At 47.2% G+C, this 26,860-nt stretch overlaps 6 protein-coding genes across 7 annotated transcripts; 3 read left to right on the forward strand and 3 right to left on the reverse strand.

Annotated features, from left to right (window-relative positions):
- Positions 1-7: 7 nt before the first annotated feature.
- On the forward strand, positions 8-1,679 carry LOC9653710 (39S ribosomal protein L45, mitochondrial). The gene is made up of 11 exons (XM_024683470.1): positions 8-129; positions 190-267; positions 323-376; positions 559-644; positions 702-753; positions 800-895; positions 958-1,026; positions 1,080-1,181; positions 1,231-1,299; positions 1,359-1,415; positions 1,477-1,679. The coding sequence occupies exons 1-11, from the start codon at positions 31-33 to the stop codon at positions 1,561-1,563; spliced, it is 849 nt and encodes a 282-aa protein (XP_024539238.1). The 5' UTR covers positions 8-30; the 3' UTR covers positions 1,564-1,679.
- An 82-nt stretch (positions 1,680-1,761) lies between these two features.
- On the reverse strand, positions 1,762-5,843 carry LOC9653522 (E3 SUMO-protein ligase SIZ1). Of its 2 annotated transcripts, XR_002993340.1 has the most exons (18): positions 5,529-5,843; positions 5,397-5,477; positions 5,264-5,330; positions 5,132-5,192; positions 4,919-5,072; positions 4,722-4,855; positions 4,586-4,657; positions 4,445-4,532; positions 4,320-4,395; positions 4,196-4,269; positions 4,030-4,137; positions 3,806-3,967; positions 3,639-3,743; positions 3,500-3,580; positions 2,343-3,444; positions 2,005-2,156; positions 1,898-1,941; positions 1,762-1,835 (listed from the first exon to the last, which is right to left on the reverse strand). XR_002993340.1 is itself a non-coding variant. In XM_024683468.1 (17 exons), the coding sequence occupies exons 1-16, from the start codon at positions 5,550-5,552 to the stop codon at positions 2,047-2,049; spliced, it is 2,499 nt and encodes an 832-aa protein (XP_024539236.1). In that variant the 5' UTR covers positions 5,553-5,843; the 3' UTR covers positions 1,770-1,941; positions 2,005-2,046. The 2 variants fall into 2 exon arrangements, 1 of the variants encoding a protein (XP_024539236.1); XM_024683468.1 differs by having other exon boundaries at positions 1,770-1,941.
- Positions 5,844-6,765: 922 nt separating this feature from the next.
- On the forward strand, positions 6,766-8,931 carry LOC112349257 (L-type lectin-domain containing receptor kinase S.4-like). Its single transcript, XM_024683329.1, has one exon. It carries the CDS (start codon positions 6,766-6,768, stop codon positions 8,929-8,931), a length of 2,166 nt encoding a protein of 721 aa, XP_024539097.1.
- Positions 8,932-8,986: 55 nt separating this feature from the next.
- LOC9653523 (protein KINESIN LIGHT CHAIN-RELATED 1) lies at positions 8,987-11,810 on the reverse strand. The gene is made up of 6 exons (XM_002978512.2): positions 11,709-11,810; positions 11,552-11,640; positions 10,373-11,409; positions 9,436-10,310; positions 9,160-9,386; positions 8,987-9,109 (listed from the first exon to the last, which is right to left on the reverse strand). Exons 3-5 carry the CDS (start codon positions 11,378-11,380, stop codon positions 9,188-9,190), a joined length of 2,082 nt encoding a protein of 693 aa, XP_002978558.2. The 5' UTR covers positions 11,381-11,409; positions 11,552-11,640; positions 11,709-11,810; the 3' UTR covers positions 8,987-9,109; positions 9,160-9,187.
- A 101-nt stretch (positions 11,811-11,911) lies between these two features.
- LOC9653712 lies at positions 11,912-13,743 on the forward strand. Its single transcript, XM_024683495.1, has 6 exons — positions 11,912-12,322; positions 12,390-12,615; positions 12,698-12,954; positions 13,005-13,197; positions 13,255-13,484; positions 13,536-13,743. Exons 1-6 carry the CDS (start codon positions 11,943-11,945, stop codon positions 13,708-13,710), a joined length of 1,461 nt encoding a protein of 486 aa, XP_024539263.1. The 5' UTR covers positions 11,912-11,942; the 3' UTR covers positions 13,711-13,743.
- Positions 13,679-15,452, reverse strand: LOC9653524 (momilactone A synthase). Its single transcript, XM_024683330.1, has 2 exons — positions 14,664-15,452; positions 13,679-14,609 (listed from the first exon to the last, which is right to left on the reverse strand). Exons 1-2 carry the CDS (start codon positions 14,786-14,788, stop codon positions 13,787-13,789), a joined length of 948 nt encoding a protein of 315 aa, XP_024539098.1. The 5' UTR covers positions 14,789-15,452; the 3' UTR covers positions 13,679-13,786.
- Between the last annotated feature and the right edge of the window lie 11,408 nt (positions 15,453-26,860).

The following is a 26,860-nucleotide window of genomic DNA, read 5'->3' on the forward strand; positions in this document are numbered from 1 at the left end:
TTTTATTTTAGGGTTCTTAGCGTGATCGCCATGGCGGCATTGAGGCGAAGCGCGAGCCTCTGGCGCCTCGATCGATGGAGGACGGGTTTCGGGAGAATCGGAGCGATGAAGCAGCAGCTTTGCGATCAGGTAGAGCATTCTCTCTACCGCGGCTCGATTGGAAACTTAGTTTTTCTTCCTTTGGAATAGACTGCTTGGCGATCGTCTGTAGGAATCGAAAGAAATCGCGGCTTTGCGGGCCTTAGAGAGTTCATTCCTCGCAAAGAGGTGAGTTGTTTTTGTTCCTTGTTCTTTGTTCTTTCTTACAGTTCCAAGTTTGTAGATTTTTCCTTCGGCTTTTGTTATACCTTGGAGAGGCCTCGCGACTGCTCGTCAAGTAAGTGAGAAGCTCTTTCTTTTTTTTGCTTAGCAGTCTTTGAGCTCTGCCTGCAGTATGGAGGTCATGCCATCTTAGTTTTTCGAGGTAATTCCTAGCAACGGAGAGAAGATCTAGATGCATGAGCTCGATCTGTGTTCTTTCCAAACGATTTATCAAGTGCTCTTTCTTTTTCTATGTAGGTGAAGATGGATTTCTACATGAGTAGTCCCGGGTTGATCGCGGAGAAATATCGGCCACCTCCACCACCGCTTCCGTTTTTCCAAAGGTACTTTGACTTGTTCTTTTTTTCTTTCCAGTGCGAGCTTCTCCAGACACTCCATAGGTGGTTCACACGACAAGGCTGGAGGCTCAAGAAGAAATACCTCATGGACATGGTTAGTCATTCGTTCCACTATTCCAGGTGATTGAATCTCTTGGCAGCTGAAAACAGCGTATTGTCTAGCCAAACTCCGCAAAAAGCACAAAGGATACAACCAGAAGGTTTTCTACCGGGAAGCGACTGATTTGTATAAGGAGGTACGAGCTTGCCATAGCTTAAAACTTTTTTTTTTTTGAAACAAAAGCCATTTTTTGTACAGATAAACAAGCTCTCTGCTGCTGGCGATCTGGGTAAACTTCGTAGGCTCGTCACGGAACACTTTTTTTCTGTAAGTTTGCTTTTAGAGTCTAGCATAATTCCCTCACTCTTGTTTCTGCATAGGTGATAAAGAACCAAATCAAGCAAAGACAAGCTGCCTATAGTCGCGTTCATTGGGAGATGGTGGGGCAGATCAAGCTGATGAGAACTCTCCAGGGACGCTTGGTAAGAAGAGCTATCATCGAGATGGTATAAAACCAATCTTTGCTTCCAGATTGGAATCGACAGGAAGGATCTGGACAATGCGTTCGTCCAGATCACTCTTCGGATACAAAGCAACCAGGTACCTTTCCTCCCCAGTAATCGAATCGAATCAGATTAAATTTTGATCTTGGTGGACAGATATTCGCTGCTTATGACAAGAACAATAACATTATCAAAGGCGATTTGGAGAAACCAGTAAGTTTCTGGAACCTCAGCTATATTGACTCAAACGAAGTGGTGTTTGTTTCTTTCCCAGCTCTTGGTCGAGGACATATGGATCTTTGAGAAACACCTCACGAGACCCGATTCGACTTGGAGGCTCTGTGGTCAGCTAAACTTTTGAGTCAAATTTCCTTCCAAAAGTTATTAGCGGAGAACTTACAAAAAAAATTGTGTGTGAGTGTGACGGTTTTAGCTGTTAGCCAGCCACAAAACTTCGATCTTCTCTTTTATATATCCTACACAAACACCAAGCGTCAGTATGTGATCAACATCAACGAGAAAGAAAAGCGCCGCAAAGATATCAGACCCAAAAGGTAGACAAGGAAAAAAAAAGAATAGTTTTCATTGATTATGTGCCGTTAGCTTGCATGCCGCAGCAGCTTGCAAAAATATCTACAATCACAAGAGGGGAGGTGTAGTTTACAGTGGCACAAAAGGGAAGAAGCCTCTCTTACCTCGCTCGATCGATCGAGAAAAACACGACTTGGCGTCTTTCTCTCTGGAAGAACACACACAAAGTGAGCAAACGAGAAGAGTTACGAATGCCAAGAGACACACATACCTGATGAGCTCGATCGACGCGGCGAAAGCTTCCACTCCATCTTCACTCGGACTGGGATTCAGCTCGAAAGTAGCTACGTTGTCGAGATAAGTGCTGGTTCCTTCGCGAATGACCAGCTCCATTATTGTTGTTTAGACCGAGAAGAACCGTCGCTGTTACAAAACCACACGCTAATCAGAAAGAGCCAAGCCAATGCAACGAAAACACGAGAGAGCAACACGAAGCAAGCAAAGAAGAGAAGATTTTCATACAAGGGTTTGCAAGTGAATCATGCAACCGAAAACACGAGAGAACTAAAGAGAAGAAAGCAAGAAGAACGAAAGGTAGAGTTTTCATACCTGTGTTTGCAAGTGAATCCAGGCGCTCCCTTGCTGGCCTGGTATACTCACGAGAAGAAGACAATGGAAGGCCTAGTCCAGTGTTATCGTTGGCGGCGTTGAGAACGTTGTCACCACCACCAAGGCTCAGCGAGAACCAATCTTCATCCAGCTGCTCACCAGGAGAGATCGCCGGATTTTGCAACGTCTGCCGCTGCTCCCTCGCCGGCTGTGGCGGAAGAAACAGCCGAAAGCCCGACTTTGATGGCCCCGTATCGTCGCCGCCACCATCTTCGTCCATCTCGTAAGCTTGGTACGCGAAGTCGAGCTCCGAGTTTTTGGCTTGCCGCGCGGGACCGGCAGCGTCAAAAAAACTGTAAGGAACTTCCTGCGATGGCTGCGACCATAGCGAGCTCTCGAGCGGCATTCCCATGCCGCCGCCACCACCACCACCATCTGAGCCTGTGTGTCTCGAGGAGCTATGTCGTCCTCGAGCTCCACCTGTAGCCCCGTTAGCTAGTCTATCCTTGTTCTTCCCACTGCCACCATAGCTGCTTGAAGGAGCGGCACCACCGTTGTGCTGCTGCTTGCCATTGTTGTAAGGTCCACCAGGCGAGCCCGACTCTTCATCCGAATCACTAAGAACTATTACATCTCCGGCACTGGCAGGAGCTTCATCTACGAGTGTGGCCTTGCTCTTCTTCCACGCGTTGATAGCCAGGCCTCCTCCAGCCCGCAAGCCCGCCTCGTTGTCTCCCGTGTAGTCTTTGGAGTATGGTTCCTGGTTCACGCTTCTTTCGTCGTCCTCGTTGTTTGTGTCCGTGGCGCTGGTGCTACGTGAGTAGGACGGCTCCTTCGGCTTGGAGATGGCCCCGCCAGACGGTCTCAGCACGGCCCAGCTACCGTCGTGTGTTCTCTTCATGCCAATCTTTAACGGTGGTCTTCCTTGAGACACGCCCTCCTCTTGCTTCACTGTAGCCTTGTGGAAGCCGTTTGCTAGCACCGGTGTGCCATCCGGACTTCGCCATGGTTGTCTGGACACTGTCTCGCCTTCAAGCTTTGGCCGCCACGAACCATCAGCCTTAAGTTCCACTTCCTTGATGTCCTCTCCATAGTCTTTCATCTGCGCATATGTAGATAACGTAAAAGGAGATGTTTAAGTGAAAACAGTCTCTCACCGCATGAGTGATGCGATTGAAAAAAGGATCAATGATGAGCTGATCAAGAGAGTAATTCTTCATACACACAGGACATTGCCACTGTACAAAACCAAAACGTCAAAACAGTTAAGGAGAGGGTAAGGCACATTAAACGAACCTTTCGTGCTCTTTGATTAAGCTCAACAAATGTCTTCAAGTCGAAGCCGCCCATATGAGCACATGGTTTAAAGCGGCCAGCGATATGTATCCGAGAACCACTCATCTGAAACACTCTATATCAGCACTTGACAAAGACATAGAACAAAGAAAGCAACAAAAACTTACAGGACAACTCAAATTCATAGTCACGGAGTCGGCAACAACTTCAAGATCGCTATCATCGTCATCGCCGGCATCGCTTGCACCGCCATCTATACAACGACGGACACGAGCCAGGGCCTCCTCGAAAGATTCGCCACGGGCAGCACTCGGGATCAAACTCATCACCTGCAAATAAAAATATCATTAGTATGTCAAAAAGCCTTCGTTTCATCATTTCATCAATAAACCTGCTCGACACTAAGGCGACGAATGATGCGAACGCCCATACAAAAAGGCCGGGCATCACACGCTGACAGCGAGATCCTGTTCGTGCCCTCTCTGGTACAGGCAGTTATCTGCAAAATATGCCTCATATTAATACCAAGATCGAAAGAAAATGGAAAAGTTGCCCACCCCTGGACCGTCATCTCGGCCATTTGCACCAAGCAACTGCTTCGCGGCTCTTGTAGTTACCCTGACAACGACACCTGATAATCAAATGTCAATGCGAGAACTAAAAACTCAAGGGTCAGAATACCATTGACGCGAAGCTCCGCACAGTCTGGCCAGTGCATTCGAAACGGAACTTTGTCATTGAGGAGAAGACACCACACCTAAACAGAAGCACGTAAGTATTACCAATTATACTCTAGAAACAAAGACCTGAAGGTCGTGGTTTGGTTTATGCAGGTTTTCTCGATCAGCCTTTGATAAAATAAAAGTCTTCTCCAGGGAATGCAAAGGAGACGCCCTGACATCAGGAAGGGTATAAAAAATCTGATTGACATTCTCAAGCCAACATACCCTTCCATCTGAAGAGCCGCTGGAGCGTAAAACTTAGCTGCAGGCAACGGTTGCGATAACGTAACACAAAAACTGCACAATCAAGTAACCATGTCAGAGCTTGCAACTCAAACAAATAAAAAAAGCAAAACTTAACGGATCTCCATAATTAATCCTGCAAATTTCACAGTAGAATTGCGATGGAACATCGGGCTCGACACCCTCGGCTGCATTCTCAGGAATCACCACGCAGTTAAGGTGCTGCCACACTTTGCAGGCTTGGTTGTCACACTGCAAAAGAAGAAGAGCAAGCATTTGTCAAGTAAAAAAGGAATCCAAAAACCATTCCAAAACCTGGATCATAGTTCCAGTATCCAGCGGACTCCCACACGGACATCGATTCTCAGTTTCATCCGGTTCATCCGATCGACCGGCACTCACAGACACAGCACCGGAGAAATTCCTGTGTCCGGAAGCCAACTCCACAGCTCCCGATCCCCGCAACTTCCTGCAACTCCAAAAACATACGTAAGAACTCAATCGTCGTGAGAGTAAAACACAAAGCACCTATAGATGTCATCTATAACTTGCGCTGCGATAGAGCTTCTATTTCCGTCAGGCTTGAAACCTGGGAATGCAAAGAAGTGAGCTTTAAGAACGAGGAAGAAAGAAAAAAAGACGAAGAAAAGAAATTCAAACCTTTCTGGACTGGGTGTTGCTGCCACTCGGAAGGAACAAGCACCGCGAGAACTTTGTCCATAAGAACCTAGGGTAGAAATGGAGCTCGTAATCGAAAGAAGCAAACCAAATCCTAGATCGGTGAGAACGATACCTGTTTCTTCCCCTGCTTGGGAAGCCCGAGCCTGGTGAGAACATCCTTGAGCTCCTTGATTCGAAATGAGGCCAATTGCGTCTGGACGATCGATCATAGTATCACTCGAGGAGAATAGCTCCGAGATTTTACCTTGCAACGCGCTAAATCACCCATGGATTGCCCCTAGTCGCGCGAAATGCGCCCCCACGCATGCATTCCTGGCCCCGCACGCGACGAATTCTTCCTCATAGCTCCATGGCCGAGCGCAAAAAACCCTAAAAGAGAGCGCGCTGCCACCGGCCACGGCGACGCCCTCCCGCCGCGGCTCCTCCGCGAATTCGCAAACCCTAAGCTCTGCGTGGGCAGCAGCAGCGAGCGCTTTGCCCCCCCCAAACAACAAAGGCACGGGCGCCGGGTTCATGTGACGGGCTGACGGCCAGAATTTGGCCGTCGCGTGACTGGGGTGACGGGCGCGGCCGACGAGAAAATAAAACGATCTCGTGTTCGATTCATTTACATTCGTCCACGTCACTCCTTAAATGCCATTGGCCGGAATATTTCTTCCCCGGCATATTCCGCCGAAGATTCAGTCCACAGTCAAAAGGCATATTCTTTGAAAGTAAAACTCAAAACATGACGGAATATATTATTAGGCTAGGTGAAAAGAAACAGAAATACACTTAGAAAGAATTATTCTGTCAAAGTACGGAGAAAGAACGGACTATTTTATTAGGTAACGCCAAACGGAATAGTACACAGAATAAACTTAAGAAGCATATTCTGTCAAAGTACGGACGCGTTGTATCAAAGATTTCGTTCATAGCGTCGTTTTCACGGCATCACGCCCGCCCTCGATACAAGACAACAAACAAACCTGGCTCTGCGTTCCCACTGTGCCGCCAGTTAAATCAAGAGGAGGGGGAATTGTTAACTTACCCCAGGGGTTTAATTAGCACGAATTCCCATTCAAGAGTAGCGAGCATCATCCGGATGAAAGGACGATTCCATTTTGATCGATCGGCCCATGGATGAGAAAAGAAAGATTTCTCGCCTCCAGGCTCCATCGGCATTGCTTAAACAATTCGCTGATGAGATCGTTCTCGGGATTCTTGGCGCCATCTAGTCAAGGCTGGATCGCTGGATCCCTAGGTATCGCTCTAAGAATCCTTCACGTATTCTGGAGCGCGCGGCTCGGCTATGGATGCGTCAATAATCCAGCAGCAGCGCTTCCAGTCCAACTATCGCGTTCTTGGCGAGCATTGAGCGGCCCGGCTATGGATGCGTCGATAATCCGGCTCTCTTTCTTGCAGCAGCGCTTCCAGTCGAAATATCGCGTTCCTAGCGAGGATTGAGCGGCCGCCTGGCCAGGAATCGTCGAGCAATCGCAATGCAGGCACGCCAAGGTACCGGTAGCGCTAGCTCTAGCAATCTCGTGTTTCTTCTCGCCGGGGTAGCAGTAATCTCAGCTCTAGCGTCGGCGACAGGGCAGGACAGGGCCGGGGCATCGATCCAGCTCCCAGCGCTGGGGCCGGAATCCATGGTGTTCATGGGAAACGCGAGCTTCGGCCGCACAGGCCAGATCGAGCTCAACAGCCCGATGCTCGGCAGCGCCGCCGCCACGACGCCAACACTCAGCAGTGGCAGAGCGCTCTTCAATCTCCCGCTCCAGATGCTCAATCCATCCGCGAGCTTCGAGACCTCTTTCACTTTCTCTACGATCCAGGGAAGCTCTTTCTTCTTCGTTATTGTTCCAAACAACCAGGAGCTCGCTACTCTCCACGGACTCTCGGTGCGATTCACGACCGCCAACAACACCATCGCCGTGTGGTCCTCGTCACGAAATCTGGCCACCACCGTCGCGGAGTTTGATCTGGGGCTGGAATCCAGGCGGACGTTCGTGTGGATTTCTTACGACTCGAGGAGGCACCGGGTGGAGATCCGAGCTAGCAACTTCTCGGTTTTGGCGGCTCCTCCACTTCCAGTGATCGCCCTCGGACTGGATCTCTCGGCCCGGGTGGTCAATCAGTTCATGTACGTGGGATTCTCGGCCTCGTCCACTCTGCTGGCCGCCAAGAGTACCATCTACGCCTGGAACTTCACGAGCTGGGTTCCCGATCCGTCAGTCCACCCGGATCCCGCCACTCTTGACTCGGCTGCTTTGGATTCTTCCTCCAAGAGCTCCTCTGCCAGGTTGAGGAAGAACTTGGCCGCTGCTGGGATCGCCGTGACTGCTCTGGTGATCTTCGTCGTTGCGGCGGTGGTGGTCGTAAGGATCATGCGAAACAGCGCCAGCCATCACGCCAGGAAGAAATTCTCGAGGACCACCGACCGGAAGCTGGATCCAGAAGTGGGCGATGATCAGTCGATGGCGAAGTTTTCGTATAAACAGCTCGTCTCGGCCACCAACGCCTTTGATCTCGGACACAAGCTCGGGCCACCGGCGACCAGCCAGTGCTACCGCGGAGTTTTGTCCGATTCCATCGTAGCGATCAAGGTGGTGTCCGATAGTAACTCTCCCGCGGAAGAATCGCTCAAGCTCGTCTTGGAGCTGGCCAGCCTCCGGCACAGGAACCTCGTCAACTTGCTGGGCTGGTGTAGCAACAAAACCACAGCCGAGGAGCGATCATCCTTCCTCGTCTACGAGTTCATCCCGAATGGGTCCCTGGACGAGCACCTCTTCTCGACCAGCACCAAGAGCAATCCTCTGCCGTGGTCGCATCGTCACAAGGTCGCGTGTGGACTGGCCCAAGCTCTCGACCACCTCCACTCGCGAGGCCTTGCGCATGGAAACGTAAAGTCGAGCAACGTGATGCTGGACGCCAACTTCACTGCTCGCCTTGGCGACTATAGCTTGAAGAACAGAGGCACCGGCAAAGCTGGGGGCGCTGAGCAGCCTCTCGCTGGATCCATGATCGTTGCTGGGACTTTCGGATACGTTGCTCCCGAGGCCGTGCAAACCGGACGACCGACGAGCCGAGCTGACGTCTTCGCGTTTGGAGCCGTGGTCCTGGAACTCGTCTGTGGACGAAGAGCTCTAGAGACGAGCAGCACCGGTGAGATTGGCGACGAGCAGCGCAGCAAAGTCGGAGAAGATAGAGCTGCCGATGGTGGTGACCAGAATTTGTCGTCCGGTGCTACTGTTCTAGTCGATCGAGTCCGGGAAGTTTTGAGCAGCAACAGCCATGGCAGCGATTTCAAGAAATCGATCGAGCTGGAGAAGGTGGTGGACGTGAAGCTCGCGGGGCTTTACGACGTGTCCGAGATGGAGGTGCTCGTTTCACTCGGGCTGGCGTGCTCAGACTTGGACCCGGAGAGGAGGCCGGCGATGGAGACGGTGGTGAAAATGCTGGCGGGGGAGATCCCCGTTCCGTCACCTCGGCTTCTCCTGTCTTCTTCGCCTTCTCCTTCCTCCGTCGAGAGCAAGGATCGATCGAGCAAGAAGGATCGTAAGATGAAGGGCGCCGCCGAGCAGCAAAAGAGGCCCATCGAGGAGCTGCTGGCGATGAAAGATTTTGGAAGCTTGTTTGCTGCTGATAATGACTCGGCAGTTTGAGAGGATCGAGAGAGACGATTTCGTTTGTCTGTACAACAAGCTTTTTGGAAGAATAGAGAATTTTGAAGTACCTTGATGAGTCGATCAAGTATATAGTAGATAGTACCAAGCCACAATATAGCTCGCCAACACAAAGAAAGCTATAGAACCAAAACCACGCACGAGAGGAAAAAAATACCTGGAAGAGAAAAAACCATGAGAACTACCAAAAATCTCGCGATCACGTACTTTACAAGAGAGGAAAGAAAGGTTTCTCTTAAGTGATGGCTGCCTCGGGATTTGGAAGTAGCAAGAGCTCTTCCAGCGTGCTTGTTTTTCGTGCTCGGCTCCTTCCCACGCCTTTGAGCAACGCCAATAGCCTCTCCCGGTCTCGTGCTACATCCGGATGAACAGTTCCCAGGAGCTCTTCTTTGATTTCCACAACGTTTTCCAGAAGAGCGATTGCATCGTTAACTCTGAAGCAAAAAAACAAAACTTAGACGGGAAAGCAAGGAGAATACAAACCTTCCAAGAGCGTCGTAACACCCAGCGAGATTGCTAGACACCGCCAGTGTTTCCGCGTGATGAGGTCCAACAGCTTTCTCCAGTATTCTCTTTGCTTCTTCGAAGTGCTTCACCGCATTGTCGAGCTGCTGAAGTTCCACGCTTGCCAGGGCCAGCTGATTAAACAGGACTCCCAGGAATGTGGTCTCTCTGTCCGTCCCGAACTTGAGCTTTAGTATAGCGCTGTTGAAAGCAGTGTATGCCTCCGAGAATTTTCCCATCACGTAGAGGAGAACTCCCATCTGTGCCTCCACACCTGCGGCAGCACTTTGCTCCCCGGGAGCAAGCTGTAAGATGTCCAGTGCTCTCTTCAGTAGCGACAATGCCTGCTCGCGTTCTCCCATAGCTTCGTAAACACCCGCAACTTCGACCAAACCACTTGAAAGTTCATGCCCGGCGTTGTTCTTCCCGAAAATCTTCAATGCATTCTCGCAGTAAGTCTTGGCTTCCCGTTGTCTTCCTGTCTTTAGGTAGAGGTCCGCGAGGCTCACGTAAACAGCGGCAACAGCAGTATGGGAGTCTCCCTTGGCCGACTTCAGAATTGTGAGAGCTTTCTGGTACGAGAAAACCGCCTCGTCGTAGCGACCAAGAGCAAAATAAGCCTCTCCAATGCTGCAGTCGACTGAGGCAACGTCCAGATCCTGGCCATTGCAGCTCAACGTTGTGCTTGCCAGTACCAAATGCTCTAAAGCCATCTCGTGTTCACCTTTGCCTGCGTGTATCAATGCCATGAGCTTTCTGTCTATGGCTTCGTCCACTGAACCGGCAGGGCTGTGTTGGCTGTGTATGTCAAGGACGTGCTTGCAAAGCTGTTGAGCTTCGTCAAATTGCATCACCTGGACAGGAGATAAAAAATATAAAATTAGAAAATCGAAAACTAAGAACTAGGAGAGCTTACCTGAAGATGAGCTTCTGATAAGTATCGGCAAGTCTCTGCAACTCGTGGATCCATGTCTCCAAGCACCTGCTTTTGCACGTCCAATGCGTTGTGATACGAAGCCAGAGCCATTTCGTGCTTTCCTACGAGGGAAAGCGTATCACCAAGCTGCATATGCCCGGCGAAAACAGCCAGTGCGTGCTCCGACCCCTGATCTACGCTAGGAATGAGCAAGGAGCTCTCCAGCACCTTGATCGCTTCGTCGTAACGACTGAGCCGGCAATACCCCGCAGCTACAATGTGTAGACATAGCACCAGCTCCAAGTTGGCCACCTCGCCATCTTCTTTCTCGAACAAAGTCGCGGCTCGAGACGCGTAATCTATAGCTTTGAGCGGATTGTCCCCGGCGATATGGCTTGCTCTTGCCAGCCTCAGGAGGTTCAGAGCGTTGCTGTTCACGAGCTTCGGGTGATGCTGCTGCTGTGTCTCTTGTTCATCCAGACCAGCATCACTTTCGACGGCCTCCTGTTCCGGCTGCTTGCTTGGTTCCTTTGGTGGGGAATCACTCTTGATCGATTTTCGAGTTAAAGGCTTGCTCGGCGACTTTTGCTTTCTTGGAGGCGTCGGAGGACTTGCTCGAACCGGCGGTTTCTTGTCCAGAGAGTTTCTAAGACGAGAATTCACCGAAACTTTCGCCTGGCTGGGAAGCTTGGCTGCCGCTGGGTTCTCTCTCGAAACAGCTTCACTTTCCTCCGGTGATATAGCTGGATTCTCGGCACTCGACTCCACGACGTCATTAAGTTCCTGAGAGCCCTCGTTTTCGTCGTGACTACCAGGCGCAATTGCTTCACTGTCAGAAGGAGCCGTGGAATTTTTACCGGTGGGAGAATTCCTTCCAGCGCTGATCTTCATTGCCTCGTTGCTGCTAGCGTTGGAAGCTTTGTTCTTCGTCTCTTCTTTCCCTTTGACACCTTTGCGGCCGGGCGGAGAGGCCGCCTTACGTGCATTGTCCGTTACTAAGCTCGGCATCCTCCCCTCCTTTTAGAAAATCTTAGAACCTATTAAATTCCAGAGAAAGAGAACTAACGTTAGGAACGAACACCTACCTAGGAGGAAGACAAAGAAGAATTCTTACTAGAGCTTGCCAATCTAATTCATTCCTACAGCCTTGCAAAGAATTTCAAGAAATCTCACGCTCACCTCTCCGGCAGGAGCTCCAACGCTCGAACCACGACGCACATTGCGCGAATTTTCAAGGCGATTCAATCGATTTGACGCCCGAGTGGAATCTGGCATTGGCGCGGTAGATCAGCCCCAGAGCAGCGAGAAATCCTGGAACTAGGGAGAGATTTCTTACCTAGAAGACGAGCGCTCTATCAGACAGTGCGCTCCAATTTTTCCCCGTTCTAGACCCTACATTCTCACACACACAAGCGCCTCAAAAGCTAGGCGCTAATTAATCACTGGCTAACGTTACTCCACATGCGCTTTAATGCTAAACATTCGCAGTATATGCCCCCACGGTGCCAGTATTCCACCGCGATTAGGGTTCTTCGAGAGTGTCGAGCGATGGCGGAGGAGCTGGAGGACAATGCAGCAGGGCGGAAGGTATGATTCTCGTAGATTACGCGAGATGGAGCTTCAATCGGGCAGAGCGGCTGCCTTGGCGAGCCGGATGAGCGCCGCCGGTGGCGGATTCTCGAGCATGAGATTAGTTCTTGGGCACAGGGATTTTGCGCTGCTTGGGCAATGCGGGGTCTCAATCGGCCGCGGCAGGAAGAGGATTGACAGGAAGTATAGGTGCGATGGCGTAGCCGGCATTAGCAGTGCATTGTCCATGGATTGGAGGCCAGCATTCGATGAAGTGCTGCTCATGTCTAGCGTGCTACTTGCTTATGTTGCTGGTGTTGTGAGACCTTTTGCGGGGCTCACTGGGAAGAAAGCACTGGAGCTGCCGGTTTCTACTGGATCGTAAGTAGCGTGAAGTTCTTGCCTTTCGATACTAAGAACGTCTTTTTCTTCTTTGTGTGTTAAATAGCATTGCTGAGAATGATCAGCAGAAGAAAATTCGCGTTAGCAACAGCGACTTTGTGTGGGATACTATGAGCCGAAAGCTCGTCGGGGCCATTTCTACAGTGGGGGCTGGCGCCGTGGATGTTTCCTCGACGCCACTTACTTCCAATCCATCACTATGCTTGCAAGCGCTAGCTTATGGTCCGAGGCTCCGGCTCCTTCTGGCAGCGCTGTCGCTACTACGCAACGAGGCAGGCATTGACACTTACCTTTCAAGTAACTAGTGTGGTTGTGTGGATTTTGGATTGACAAATGGCTGTTTTGTGGTTTCAGGCTAGCAGCAGGGAGATGTCCTTGGAGGACGTATGTAGCATGGTTGGGCCTGTATGCAGGCTTTGGATCTCCCAGGAATTAAGAAAGACTGAAAGGACTTCAGCAGGCTACTTTTCAGGCAGCATGATCAAGACTGAGGATTTAAGTGGCGACGTAGAAACTGAAGCCAAGGAGTATATGTCAACACGCCTTCAAAGAAGCGGAAAAGCCAACCTTTGCGCTGATTTCCTTTATCACCAATGCAAAAAGTCATTCAGGTAATCAATGTCTTTGAGGACTTCAATCGTTAGAATTTATTTTCTTGCAGCTCGAGAACTTTTTCCGATCAGGCCGTGTCTACCAACCTTGCAAACAATGTCCTAGAGGATATCGTGATAGCTATTTCTGACGGGGCAGCTGCTATGTATCTGGGAGCCGTTTCTGGTGTTATTACGGGCTGGCCGACATTACTGCTTCCATCAATCTGCTCTACACGGAGCCTTGAAAGATTTCGAAACGAGGTATGGCAACACGCGAGTTTGTTAAGGATTTAAGTTCGAGCTTTTAGTTTCGTGCAGGTGGCATTGTATCAATGGATTCATTACAACTTTGACTCCGTTGCAGCCATTTACGAAGACCGAGTGGAGCTATGGGTACTCACTGCGAACGCAAGCAAGAACGAACCTGCTGCAAATAAAGCTCAGAAAAAACAGAAGAGAAAATCACTCGAAGGTGTCGACGAGCTGTATTTTGATCGCTTAAGCGTCCGCGTGAGAAGGAGCAAAGAACTGAAAGCTCTATCTGGATGGTAAATGAATTTGTCAATTTGCTATTGTCTTACGAACTGTGCACTTTGCAGGAGGTACTATTACAGCCTGTACATGGAATTCTCTGATGTTGTTGGTCCCCTTCTGCGAATACTGGTGACGAAACTGGGACAAGGTCTGTCGTTCCTGCTCGTCTGCCTTATAGGCAGATCGTTTGGACTCATTTACCAGGGAATAAGGCAGAGTGTGAAGTGGTCTTCAGACTGATTTCATTGCTTAAAGAAACTCGTGAATTTTTTATGAGAAGTTCTTTCATTTGCGACTAAACCTCTTACTTTTCAGCTCACTCGTATGGATTTCTAAAGGGATCGAAAGGCCTCGACGCGCTAAGACCTCCATCGAGCACCAGGTTGTGTCCACTTATGTACTTAGCGTCTTGACTGCACAGGAACAGCGCCGCATTCGCAACGTCCTCCACTTCTAGCTTGGTTCCTGCAAGCTCTGAGTTGCAAACATATGCCTCTTGAATCTGTTCCGAGGTAAGTGTCGGTTGTAATTTTTGGAGCAGTTCTGCCAGAAGCGGAGTAATGATCCCCACTGGTGATATGCAGTTCGCCCGGATTCCGTGGCGTCCAAGTTCGCTGGCTGCGGTCTTGGTGATACCAATAATCGCGTGCTTGCTGATGGTATAGCTGTGGTAAGTTCTCTGTGCTACCACTGCTGATATGCTACACATGTTTAGAATGCAGCGCATGGAGTCCGTGCTGGAGATCATGGCTTTCGCAGCGTGCTTGACACCGAAAAGTGTTCCTTTGACGTTGACACTGCAAACGTGATCGAAACTCGAGGCATCGATATCAGTGATCCGGAGGAACGCTTGCTCAGGTTTGCCTGCGTCTACTACTCCAGCATTGTTAAACATTATATCCAATGTTTTCCCGTAGGTGGAAGTGGCAAACTCGACGCAAGCCGATACTTGGTCCTCGCAGCTAACATCACAGTGGAAGTATCGGCTGTTTGGACCAAGATCCTTGACGAGAGCGCTCCCTTTCTCGTCCTGGATGTCCGCAACTACGACTTTGGCACCCTGAGAAGCAAAGAGCTTTGCAGTTGTAGCTCCTATACCACTGGCTCCTCCAGTGATTATAGCAACTCTGCCGTCCAGTCTGTAGAGATCACATAAGGTGAGCACTTTGGTTCTAAAACTGATTCTTGCTTACTTCTTTCCAGATGTGAAGGAGCTCGCAACTGTGTGGAAAGTTATCTTGCGAGAAGTGGAACAAGATCTCGTAGCCAGTCGGAGACGATGAGGAGCTCCCACAAATCGAGCTGTGATACTCGTCATTCCAGCCAGCAAGCAAATAGCCCTCTCTCGAGGTACGCAAAAGAGAACTTTTATCTGAGTCCTTGCTTTGTCTTGCCTGGTTTGTCAATGATTCCCTTCTTGTAGTTGGAAGATTCTATTCGGCTAATGGAATGGAGTGGCCCTGGCGCTCTTGAATCACCTGTAAGTTCCCGTCTATGTTTTTTTTTCGATCTTCGGACGATAGCTCGTGCGTGCACAGCTACGCAAAAATCGAGGAAATCCTCGGATCGAAGAAACCCATACCTCGAAACACGGCAGGAGCCTCGGCCATGCTGCCAACATATCACCATTGCATTGCATTAGAGACAAGGACAGGCGGATTTCCCGGTTCGCATCTACAACAAGCCACAGAACCGTTACGGCACCACAAACCACATTACTACCAGTTAGGAACGAGGAGTGCCATCGGCTTCGGCCAGACGAAGAGGACACTTAGCAGCACAGTGTCTTGTTTTCAGGAAAATGGCTAGGGCATGAGCTTGCTTCCACGCTAAATGTTTCAGCAGGCTCGGGAAGTGAGGAAAGCTTACTGTATTTTTAGCAAGCATTGCTTTCCAGTGATCACACTCTGAGTTCAATATATCTGCCAGGTGCATGAGCCAGCAACAGTTTTTACTTTCCCAAAATCCACATTGCTGACAATTCTATACCTGATTTTCTTTGATGGATCATTCATGGCATTTGTCCAAACCGAGGAAGCGTGGAATTCGAACACTTAGGGGTGCTCCAAATTACCACAGAACAGATGAAGACAGTGATCCAGTCCCTCACACGCATGTCTATGGATTCACTGCCGAGCTATTGCCCCCATCCTCTTGCCAACTTTTCAACGAAATCATCCAACACGGTTTTCCACAGACCTGGAACACAACATGGCTGTACCAATGTACAAGGCTGGAGATCTAGCACCTCCAACTATCATGCCATAATGATCTCAACAATCTTGGTGAAGCTTCTGGCCAAATGTCTGGAGCAACTTCTTGTGAGCTGGACAGAGGACCAAGAATGCAGAGCAAGAGGGCAGGCCACTGCATTTTAGCTGCATCAACCACTTGGTGACGCAGTGTGTAGCCCTTGACAAACTGCATGCACACCTGCGAACCTCAGTGTATGCATGCTATGTCGACAAAGTAAAAGCCTATGATAAGGTATTGAGGAGGTGACAATTCGCACGACTCCACGAACTAAATGTCCTGCCAAGCTCATCAGGCTCATTTAGAGGCTCTACAAAAACGTAAAAGAAGAAATCCTACAACACACTCTGATCCACTGTGACACAAGTGTTCGACAAGGCTGCCCCCTATCATCCACTCTTTTTGGCCTCTTCATTGATGGGGCTGGAAATGTTAATGGCAGGGACACTCCCTCCTTGGTCTTGCTCGCCAGGATCAGCTGTTCATATATGCAAATGACCTGGCCACTACGCAGCTGGAACTTCAACACCAACTAAGCACCCTCCTGACGCATTTCTATGACTCCACAGGCCTTGTAGTAAGCAAAATGAAGATGATAGTTTTTGGCCCGGACACAGTGAGCAAGTTCCACTTCAAGGGGGAATGGATTGAGCACAGGGAGAAATATAAACACATAGGATACATTGTTGATTGACTTCTCCCATGGAAAACCAGAGTAGAGGAGTGCATTGCATCAGCAGTAAGGGCCAGCACACATCTTCAATCAAATTGCCGCAAAGCCAACATACATAAGGTGGGGTGTCAAACATGCCTATTATATGACAAAGGTAACAATGGTGGCCTTGTATGGAGAAGAAAGCTAAGGTCCAAACCATGTGGGACAAACTTGAGCAGTCAACAAGTACTTCATCTCAGCAGAATTTGGGGTCTACAGGCTTTATACCTGATTGTGGTTCTTGAGATTAACTTACTCCCAATAGAGATTCTCACTTGGAGATGTTTACATGCAAAATGCTCTCTACAGCTAGAAACTCACAGACATAGCAATTGCTGAATCTCAACACATGGCTGAAGCGGCACACTCTCAAGGCATAGATGGCCACCCATTATTATTATTACATATTTTAAATCCATTAATGTTGGCCACGACCTTTCCATATTGATGACAGAATTGACCAAGCAACTTAAGTTTTCGACATGGCAATCCCTCCAACAATTGTGTGAGACCAATGTCCTTTTCATGTGAACACCATTATCCCCATGTGCCAATTCAGTTTCATGATCTCACCACCTGCAGTTGGAGAGCCCTGGCTAGCTACTAGGTAGGGTGCCACAGATTGATGATGGAACTTAGACCTTTGCTGCCATGCAATATCTGCCTCTTGTAACATATGGGGTTACAAAGAAGTCAAGGATGTAGAGCATATGTGTGCCCAACCTATGCTCTACTATACCAACCATAGTCCCCTGAGGTGCAGATCTACATGTAATCCTAGAAGGTGAACTTTTGGCCAAAGAAATCTGTAAATTTCTATAAGATCAAGCACCAATCCTCATTTATACACAACTACATAATAGTTGAGTTGGAAGCAAACAAGAGTGACTACACTTTGCACAATGACTAAGTGAGAATCACATTGAGGTTCCAACCCAAGATGATACAGGAGGTAGATTGGTGAAGCCCAAGGTGGGGATAGAAGGCTCAGTGTTTAGCAAAGATCATAAAAATAGTTTATTATAATCTGTCAATCTCATGGTTTTTGGTGGTTATTGTAAATAGCTAATGAAAGAAATGAATTTAAAAGTTTAGAACAATAAATAGAGGATATTGATTTAAATATGATCATGACTTTTAATAAATATTTGTTATGCGAGTGTATGGAATATGGAAATAGAATACAAAAATATGCATATTAATTAACCCAAAGCCTAGCTTATATATAGGAGCGAGTGGTCTAAATTGAAACTGATTTGATGGTTATCAAAATCCCACTACATTAATATTAATATATGATATTGTAGCCATACACTTGAACTTTATATCATCCTCTTATTTTGGAATGATGGAAAATAGTCAATGTTCTGTACATTAGAAGGAGGCATTGGTATATCTATAAGTGGTGTTAGTTATTCATAATCTCTTTATACAAAGTGTTTCAGCCATTGCACATCCACAATTTTTGGAGGATTGGTTTGTTGGATGTGATGTCAAACTTTATAAACTTGCGATCCAACTTGCCATAACATTTAATATGGTCTCTTTCAATCAATAGTCAGAAAGATTGGAAGAAGGAATAAAGGAATAAAAGGAAACATAAAAAGAAATAATAGAGAGACAAAAGTTGTAAAAGAAAAAGTAGAAGCAGATGGATAAAAAAGAATAAAAGTAAGAAGAATGGAAAAACCATAAGGAAGTATAAGACAAAGGGGAAAAACCTTAAAGTGTTGTGAATGTGATTGTAGGTATAAAAAATTACTTGTTAGCTAATCTTTTTTGGATATTCTTTTCTTACTGCCACAATGGCAAGAGGTTGGTATTGCTAGACCCTTTATCAGTCCCACTTTTAAGATGGTCAAAGTGCATGTAAATTATTAGAAAACTTGTTAAATTCATTATTCTATTCTGTCTTAGCAATGTTTATATATCTGATATTTTATTTAATTTTTCTTTTCTCTTATAGTTGATGATAAATTGCATAAAAGGATTAATAAATATTAAGAAAACCTTCTAAAATGTAAAAAGTTTTGGACTTTATATTTAATAAACACTTTTTGTTTCTCTAATTTCAAATAGGAACTAGAATAAAGGTTTATTTTTTCAGATCCAGATGCATAAAAATACTTTACTTGCTGTTATAGAAATTTTACTTTCTCTAGTTTATGAGCACAAAAGCCTACTCAAGAGTGTCCAATTTGAGCTTAATGAAAGGATACTTCATGCAGCACTACTAAAAAATCTCATCATGCTAACAAATTCTTTGACAAGCTCTTTCAAATGCATTTTGACAAGGCATTTGATGGGTAGTGCCTATCAGAATTTAAGAGAGTTTGTCAAAGACCTCAACTATATGACTAGACACTCTTAGACATCTTGCTTTTAATAATATTCATTAATCCTCTTATGTAATTTATCATCAGCCATAAGAGAAAAACAACTTAAATAAAAGATCATATATATGAACATTGCTAAGATAGAATAGAATGATGAATCTAACAACTTTTCTGATAGTTTACTTGCACTTTGACCATAGTTTAGATCAAATGATTTTAGAGTAATTTCTTATTTTTGGTTTGCCTAAGTAAACCTGTAGAGATGGTAATGGATAAACCTAGAATATGCTTAGATATTCTAGAATATTTTACCATTTAAAATTTTTTATTCATTTAAATTAATCTTGTATTTATAATATATAAACTTTTTCCAGTATATTATTTTTATTCTACCATCTAATGGTTGATATACAATAAGATTAATCTTGTGTTTATAAATTTATATATATATATATATATATATATATGTGTGTGTGTGTTTATAATTATAAAATTTTATTTGATCAATTGGATTAATAAATAAGAATATTAAGCAAACCAAACATTGGTATATGCAACTCATAGAAAATTATTATTAAAGATGTTTAACAATTACAAAAGTATAGCTTTGAGGTCAAAGTGTACAGCTACAATACCATATACTAATATTAATATAGTAGGATTTTGATAGCTGTCAGATTAGTTTCAATTTGAACCACTTGCTATTATATATAAGCTAGGGTTTTTGGGCTAATGAATATACACATTTCTATATTTTATTTCTATATTCCATACACTCACATTGGTGGAGATGAGGAGTAGCTTTGATAGTTTCTAAGGAGTGCTTGAATTTGGGATTTTGGTTCAGATCTAACTCTTGCATCATCTAGATTTCCTTTTCTTTATAGGTTTTTCAATTTCTTCTTTTTTGCCTTTTTCCTTTTCATTAATCTTCATGGCAGAGCAACAACCTCCTCCTCATTTGACTCTGAAGCAATAGTTGGTGCATTTTCTTAATGCTATGTAGTTGTAATTGAATAATTAGATTTAATTGATGGCAGCATTTACAACGCATGGTATAACTCATTTAAGCTCTATTTCGTTAAAGTGGGAATTGTCATTATCCCACTTGTAAAATAAGGTTTCCAAACCTTTATATAGTATATAAATATAACAAAATTCAACTGCATTGAGGCACATGCCATTTTATTTTAAACAAGGAAATGTCTACTCAATCACTTCTCCTCCCCCTACCATTGCTTCACCTCTCTCTTCTCCTTGTCATCGTCGTCCAATTTCTTTCCATCCTTTTAATATTGGCTTAGTTGCTCCGAGTCTAGGTGGAGCCCAAGTCCCCATTCAATCTTTACTTTCCCCTTATTAATAAAACAACTTTGTAGACTTCCAATAACATGCTGTAACACTTCTAGTATAATGCAAATCCTCTCAAAGAATTGTCTTTTAATATTAATACAATGGCATAGAACCCCATGCCATAATAAGCTACATTTTTAAATAAATACATGCCATCTCAGACTGTTATTTTTTGCCTCCAACGCCTATACAATAATCTTGGAATTTCATCACTCTCCACACTATCAGGATTTAAACCCAATAGTAATGCCATCTCTTCTCTAATACGTCCACGCTCATGTTCAGTGGTCGAAGAACCCATCCGGTTGAGCAGATTATGGAGATGCGGATAGTGCTTGGCTAGACAATATACATGCCATAAATGATGACTGGTGTCTGTCCGATCAAATGGCTTCTGATATACCATTCCATCTGCCATTTGGTTGATTTCCGCAGCCACCTCCTGGACTGGCCGGTTCTCTATCACCATTGCTCCAAGCCGTTTTGCAAGGTCCCCCAGAACATACGGTTTCTTCTCCCTAGTTTCCATACTGCAAGAGATGGTGCACTGCATATGTGTGCGCGTTCGCTGCAGTTTTAATCGGCGAGTCATCGATGATGAGGATTTCACTTGACCTAGCAGTCCGGTTCATCACTACAGCCTCTGGCTTGACGAAGATGGGCTTGCTACCCCTCACATGGACCATAGTCAAGCAATCCTCCTGCGTTAGGAGAAAGTCAAATGGTAATATTACTCGCGTCTGATCGTGCATCATCTGTAGCAACGTTAATGCATTGTGGCGCATCATGGATGTCCAAACTCCCAATTGCAAATTGAACCCAGCCCTCTGTTTTAAGTGTCGCATGGTCATTATTAGATCCCGCAGTTTCTCCCGTGTGATTAATGTGAATCTGTCTCTTTTGACCAACTTGCGACCGCAGGCTTTGGAGGGTGCAATGACATTCGAGGACGAGCCACGCTCATGGGAGAAAAGGACACCGTTTAGATAAAAAACGATACAGTACCTTCGCCGTGACTCTGAAATGAAATGCGTCGGCATAAAAAATGGTACAAGTCAATTTTACCATCTACAATATTAGCGAATGGTGCTCTCGATGGTCGTTGAGAGGGTTTTGGTCGAGGAAACGTGAAGGGCGGAAATACTCTCCTCTGCAATGTGGGGTCAATCGCATCCGATAGCGTGTGGGCACATGCCATTTCAGCTGTAGACTCTGGTACAACTGGCTCAACAGTGGCATGGGGTGGTTCCGATGGCGTGTGATCACACGCCATTTCAGCTGGTGCCTCCGTTGGCAAAGTGGACATGACCGAACAGGCAGCAGGGGCGGTGTAGGGAGGTTCCAACAGCGCGTAGTCAGACGATTGGGCACACATTGAGTCCGTTGGAAATGAGGATACGACCGGCTCAGCGGCTGAGGCGGCCTCATGTGGGTCCAATGGCGCCTGGTCACCGTCAGTTGGATATGTGGACAAGATTGACTTAGTGGTATGGGCAGCATCAAGTGGAGTGTGGTCAGCTTGCTTGGCGTTGATATGGATAGTAGCCTCCACCAGCTCTGATGACTCTTGCAGGCAAGTAGAGTCCAGTGGTGGATCCATATGCATGTCCAAATATCTCCCTTCGATTGAGATGGTATCCTCCCTACTGGCTACTAAAAACAAACTCATTAGCACATTGAATCGACTATACTGTATTTACCATCAACTGCTATTGAGGAACTAGGACCGATATCACTTGGGCGCACTGCTGATTCTGAAGGATTGGACATACGTTTTGACCCTTGCTTGGCACTATCCTTCCTCGACACTAAAGGCTAGAGTTTGTAAATTCACTTGAATAATATCTACTTACCATTTGCTCTGCAACCTACATGGATAATGTTAGAAATGGTAAAAGGTTAGGAATGGATGTACTATTATTTACCTGATGGTTTGTCTTGTATGACCTTCCTCTGCTGCTCTTTGGCCACCTCAGGCTGGCCATCGTCGTCATCATCGTCATCGTCGTTATTGTGATCGTCACCATTGTGAGGACCATCCAAGTCCTCTTCGTCCTCCTCTTCTTTGTCCTCCTCTTCGTCCTTCTACTCTTCCTGCTCATTATCTTTCTCTGGCTCCTCATCCCCCTCCTGCATTTCTTCCATAGGCTGCTCAGGCTGGATGGCTTGTTCTTCCAGGACCATCTTGGGAAAATCATCTGGCCGAGTCTCCATCTCAAAATACAAGACATCCATAGCCTGTTTTAGTGCGTGACCGGCCCTGACTTGAAAAGCATCCCTCATCCATTGTACCTCTCCATTGAGATTGGGGAAGGGGAGTCTGCCATAGGAATCTGAGTCAGGAGGTGGTGACTGCCTGCTTTCACTCAGCCCTTGATCTGCAATGAATGGCATGAGCACACACGCCATAACCGCGAGGCATTACCTATCATCTTTTCGTTGCCCTTCTTCCTTTTTGAATCAAATGCCTCTGATCCCGACAACTGTCTAACGTGCTTTTGCTTTTTATGACCACTGTCAGTTTGAGCTTGGCTGGTGCTTGCCTGTTTTGCCTTTGAAGAAGTGTCTCTTGCAAGGAATGGCATGAGACCACACGCCATTGCAAATATAATTTGTACCTCCTTTTTTCCTATTGCTTGTCTGTTTGTCCTTCTTCGACGCGCCACCAGTGCGCTTTTCAGTCCTCGTGTCTGAATATTCACAACAATCTATAATCAAAATGGCGTGAGGCCTCACGTGACCTTACCTTGTGCAGGTTGTGAGCTCGGCCCAACATGGGTATCTTCAACAGTAGCTGTTAACGCCGTTTCAGCATCTGGGGGTGGCCACGCTCCTGCATACAGAGCTTGTGAGATAACATTTAAACTTAAAGTGCGTACTCACCAGGTTCGCAGAGAAGATACTGTTTTTCTTTGGCAACTGTAATTATATGCTCCATTGAAGTCACCTCTTCAATGGAGTTTGTCACCGCAACACACGGGACACCCTTGAGTAGTGCGGCTCGAAAGAATAGTCTGCCGTAGTTGTACTCGACAACGCATTTGCCCTTGGAGTCGGAAGTAGGTGACCCACCCGCTATTGCGTTGAAGACCCAGCTGAGCATTTCCCATGCTGCACCTGGAGCTTTCTTTGGATTCGAAAGCTCCATAGCCGTCTTCAGTTCCTCAGGCATGGGTAAATGGACCTCCCTTAGATCAATTCGATCGGCCTTGTCGAACGAAGCTGGGAAGTCACTCCAGTCCCACTCTGCTGCAAGACCAATAACAAGGGCGAGTGTGAAGATGCGGACATTCGTCGGTATCTTCTTCTTAGCCATTATCCCATGGATCTCCCGCATCTCCTTGCCTTTCAACCGAGCCTTCACCTCGTTCAAGGCCTTCCAGAACTTGTGATAGGATTCGGAGTCGTAGATCATATAGTGGACTGAAGATTCCACCTCCGCAAGTCCCACCATTAAGTCAATGATGGAGCTGACTTTGTTTGCATGAGTGATCTCCTCGTTTGTGAAGTCCATCACACAAAAGATGTTCTTGACTTGCTCATCTCCGCGGGAAACGATGCTCCTCCACCTTTGATCCTCATCCGAATTCAAGTATACCCGGTAAGGTTATCGATAGGCCTCTGCTGCGGGGTCGAGCTGTTTCTGAAGCCGGTGGTCAACATCACTCTTAATGAAATTTGGATACTGATCCAACTTCTCAGCTTTACTTTTCGTGGCATCCCGCAGCAGATCGATGAACTTGGGGGCCCCCTTCACGTACTCGTCGATGTCTTCGTTTGACAACTCTAGCGCTTCCATCATCTCTTGCGTGGTGTCGATGCTCACCCTCTCCACGGCCACTTGCTCGAAGATCCAATCCTTCAATAGCGCACGAGCTCTCAGAGTCGTGCACAAGTCCTCGTATGTCACAATATGGCCGGGAGTCATTTTGGTCTTGTTGAAGACTACCTCACCACGTAGAAGAGCATTAGCCACTGTCAGAAGGTCGTCGTCGTCTAGAGACTGCGAGAAACGCAAGGCGTTGAGCTTTAAATCATTGGGCTTTCGGCCGTCCTCCACACCCATTGAGTTTAGTAACTCCCCGTCATGGTACCTCCTCAGCACATCTACCCATTTGTCAAAAACAACTTTTGTCGCGAGTAGAATGTTATGGATGCTGAGTGTGTCATTGACCCTCAGTGTTTTCGAGAGAAGACTCGAGAATTCCTGCAATGGAAATGGCGTGAGGCCACATGCTATGCCACATGCAACGAGGCTTACCTGCTAGGCGCTAGTTGCTAGTGCACGTCCTTGTCCTGGTTTTTGTGGCTTCTTCAGTTGAACCCAGAGCTTCCGTGTTCGTGCCAATGTCTCGTGCAGACCCGATTTGTAGCACGTTTCTTGCTTGACATTCTGCGTGTGGGAGATGTATATGATAGATCGGAGGGGCGAGTTGCCTTTTATCAGGCGGACAACTCTTGTCTTGAAGACTTTCTTCACCTCCTCGCCTACCATAATATCCACAACTATCTCTTGCATCGCCAAGCTAGAATGCTGCCCGGAGACGGCATAGAACCGGATGTTCTGATGGTCCAACACCTTCCTATTGATCAAGTCTGGAAACCTCGTCTCGCCCTTCATTGTTCGGTAGTAGGGGATCACGTTTGCGATGTCGGGTGTTACTAGACTTGCCAGCATCTTCTGCTTCAGTTTCTCCACCCACTCATCAGATACTAGCCTGTGGTTGTATTTGCTTTGGATGTCGATACGGCTTACGTCGATTGTATATACTTTGTTGGAATAGTAACAAGTACTATTATCTACGACAATTTTTCCTGCCTCTTCTTGCTCTTTCTGCTCTTTGCGGCTCTTCTTTTTGGTGGGTGTAGTGTTCGAACCCGAGGCAATGGCATCACCGAGTAGCTTCTTTTTTGGAGCAGGAGAGTCGGACGTCGGCTTGAGCTTGACCACCCTTTTCTGCTTCGGGGTAGTTTCCAGATCGACCCCCTTCCCCTTCGCTTCGCGAACTGGAGGCACTCTCAACGGCTCAATGTTGGAATATAGTTTTTGAACATCGCCGTAGGTGAGGTCCGTGGATTCCATGTGATCTTCATAGACCCGCAGCATCTTTGAAATTGTGGGCCTCCTGGACAACCTCTCCCTAGCTCCCTCTAGGAATTCCTCATAGCCGCTGCCCCCCTCCGGGAAGCCGCTAGGATGTGCAAGGTGGATCTTGAAGGCGGACGCTGTCTCTACCACAAGTGCCAGTCCATATTCTTGCATGGAACTGCATGGAGTGTCTGTCACTTGGATGAGGATCCCCATGCATTCTTTTCTCCCACCATCTGTGTTGTACAGCCTCAGATCCTTGCCTTCCATCCCGAAAGTCCAACTGGTGAGCTCCTCCCCCTTCTCTGCATCCACATTGACAGTGGCTGGAAGAAGAACGCAATTCCTCGCCTGTTCAGAAATGCACAACAATTAGAGCTGGCAGATGAAAAGCTAGCAGCTGGAAATAACGTGAGGCCACACGCCATTCACCACTGCATCAGATGTCTTGAGGCTGCATCCTAAGATGGCGTGAGGCTACACGCCATCTGTAACCGGACTGCACTCGAGAGCCCAATTGGTGCATGCCAATGTTGCTACTAAATGGCATGTGGCCTCATGCCATTTTCTACTTGGCCTAAAAGACTTACCATTTGAAGCCGAATGGAGGCGTGACAATCGAGGCCGGACTCGCTGGCGAATGTGCACTGTGTGTGCAGCGGATCGGAGCAGCAAGGCTACTCTGCCACTTACAGTTGGAGAGTGGCGCTGAAATCTCCCAGGACGCCAAGTGGGCTGAGGAAGATGTCGAGAAGACAACCTGTTGAACGAGGTATGGGAGCTTTGAGTTTCTGGTGATGCCCTTCGGGCTATGTAATGCGCCGGCAACGTTTTCGGCGCTAATGAACCACATCTTTGTACCCTATCTGGATCACTTCGTGGTCGTCTATATAGACAACATCCTGATCTATAGCGAGACGCTAGAGGAGCATGCCGAACACTTGGTGAAGGTGTTTGAGAAACTAAGCGAACACAAGCTGTATGCTAAAGAGAGCAAATGTGACTTTGCTCAACAAGAGGTAAAGTTTCTCGGGCATGTGGTGGGCCAGGACGGGCTCAAGGTGGACCCGGAGAAGGTCCAAGCGATCCAGGAATGGGAGCGACCAGCCAATGTACACAAGTTGAGGGCATTCCTAGGGCTATGCAACTACTATCAAAAGTTTATCAGACACGATTCGAGAGTAGCCCTGCCCTTAACGGACCAAACAGGAAAAGGGAAGATGGTGTGGACAGCGGAATGCGAGGCGGCATTCGTCCACCTCAAAGGGAAGTTGAGGAAGGCTCCCGTATTGGCATTACCAGACTTTGGTAAGGACTTTGAGGTAGAAACGGATGCTTCGGACTTTGCGTTGGGCGCAGTTTTGAAGCAAGACAACCATCCAGTAGCGTTCTTCTCAAAGAAGCTGGACAAGGCTCAACGGAAGTGGCCTGCCCATGAGAAGGAATTGTTTGCGGTGGTCAAAGTGCTCAAGGAGTGGCGACACTACCTTGGGAGACACTTCAAGGTTTACACGGACAATGTGGCAACGAAACACTTCTTGTCACAGCCCGACATAAGAGGGAAACAAGGTCGGTGGGCCAATGCCTTGGCCGAGTTTGATTGCGAAATTCTGTACAAGCCTGGGAAGAGCAACATCGTGGCGG

This window comes from Selaginella moellendorffii, unplaced genomic scaffold (assembly GCF_000143415.4).
Source record: "Selaginella moellendorffii unplaced genomic scaffold, v1.0 SELMOscaffold_37, whole genome shotgun sequence".
NCBI lineage: Eukaryota > Viridiplantae > Streptophyta > Lycopodiopsida > Selaginellales > Selaginellaceae > Selaginella > Selaginella moellendorffii.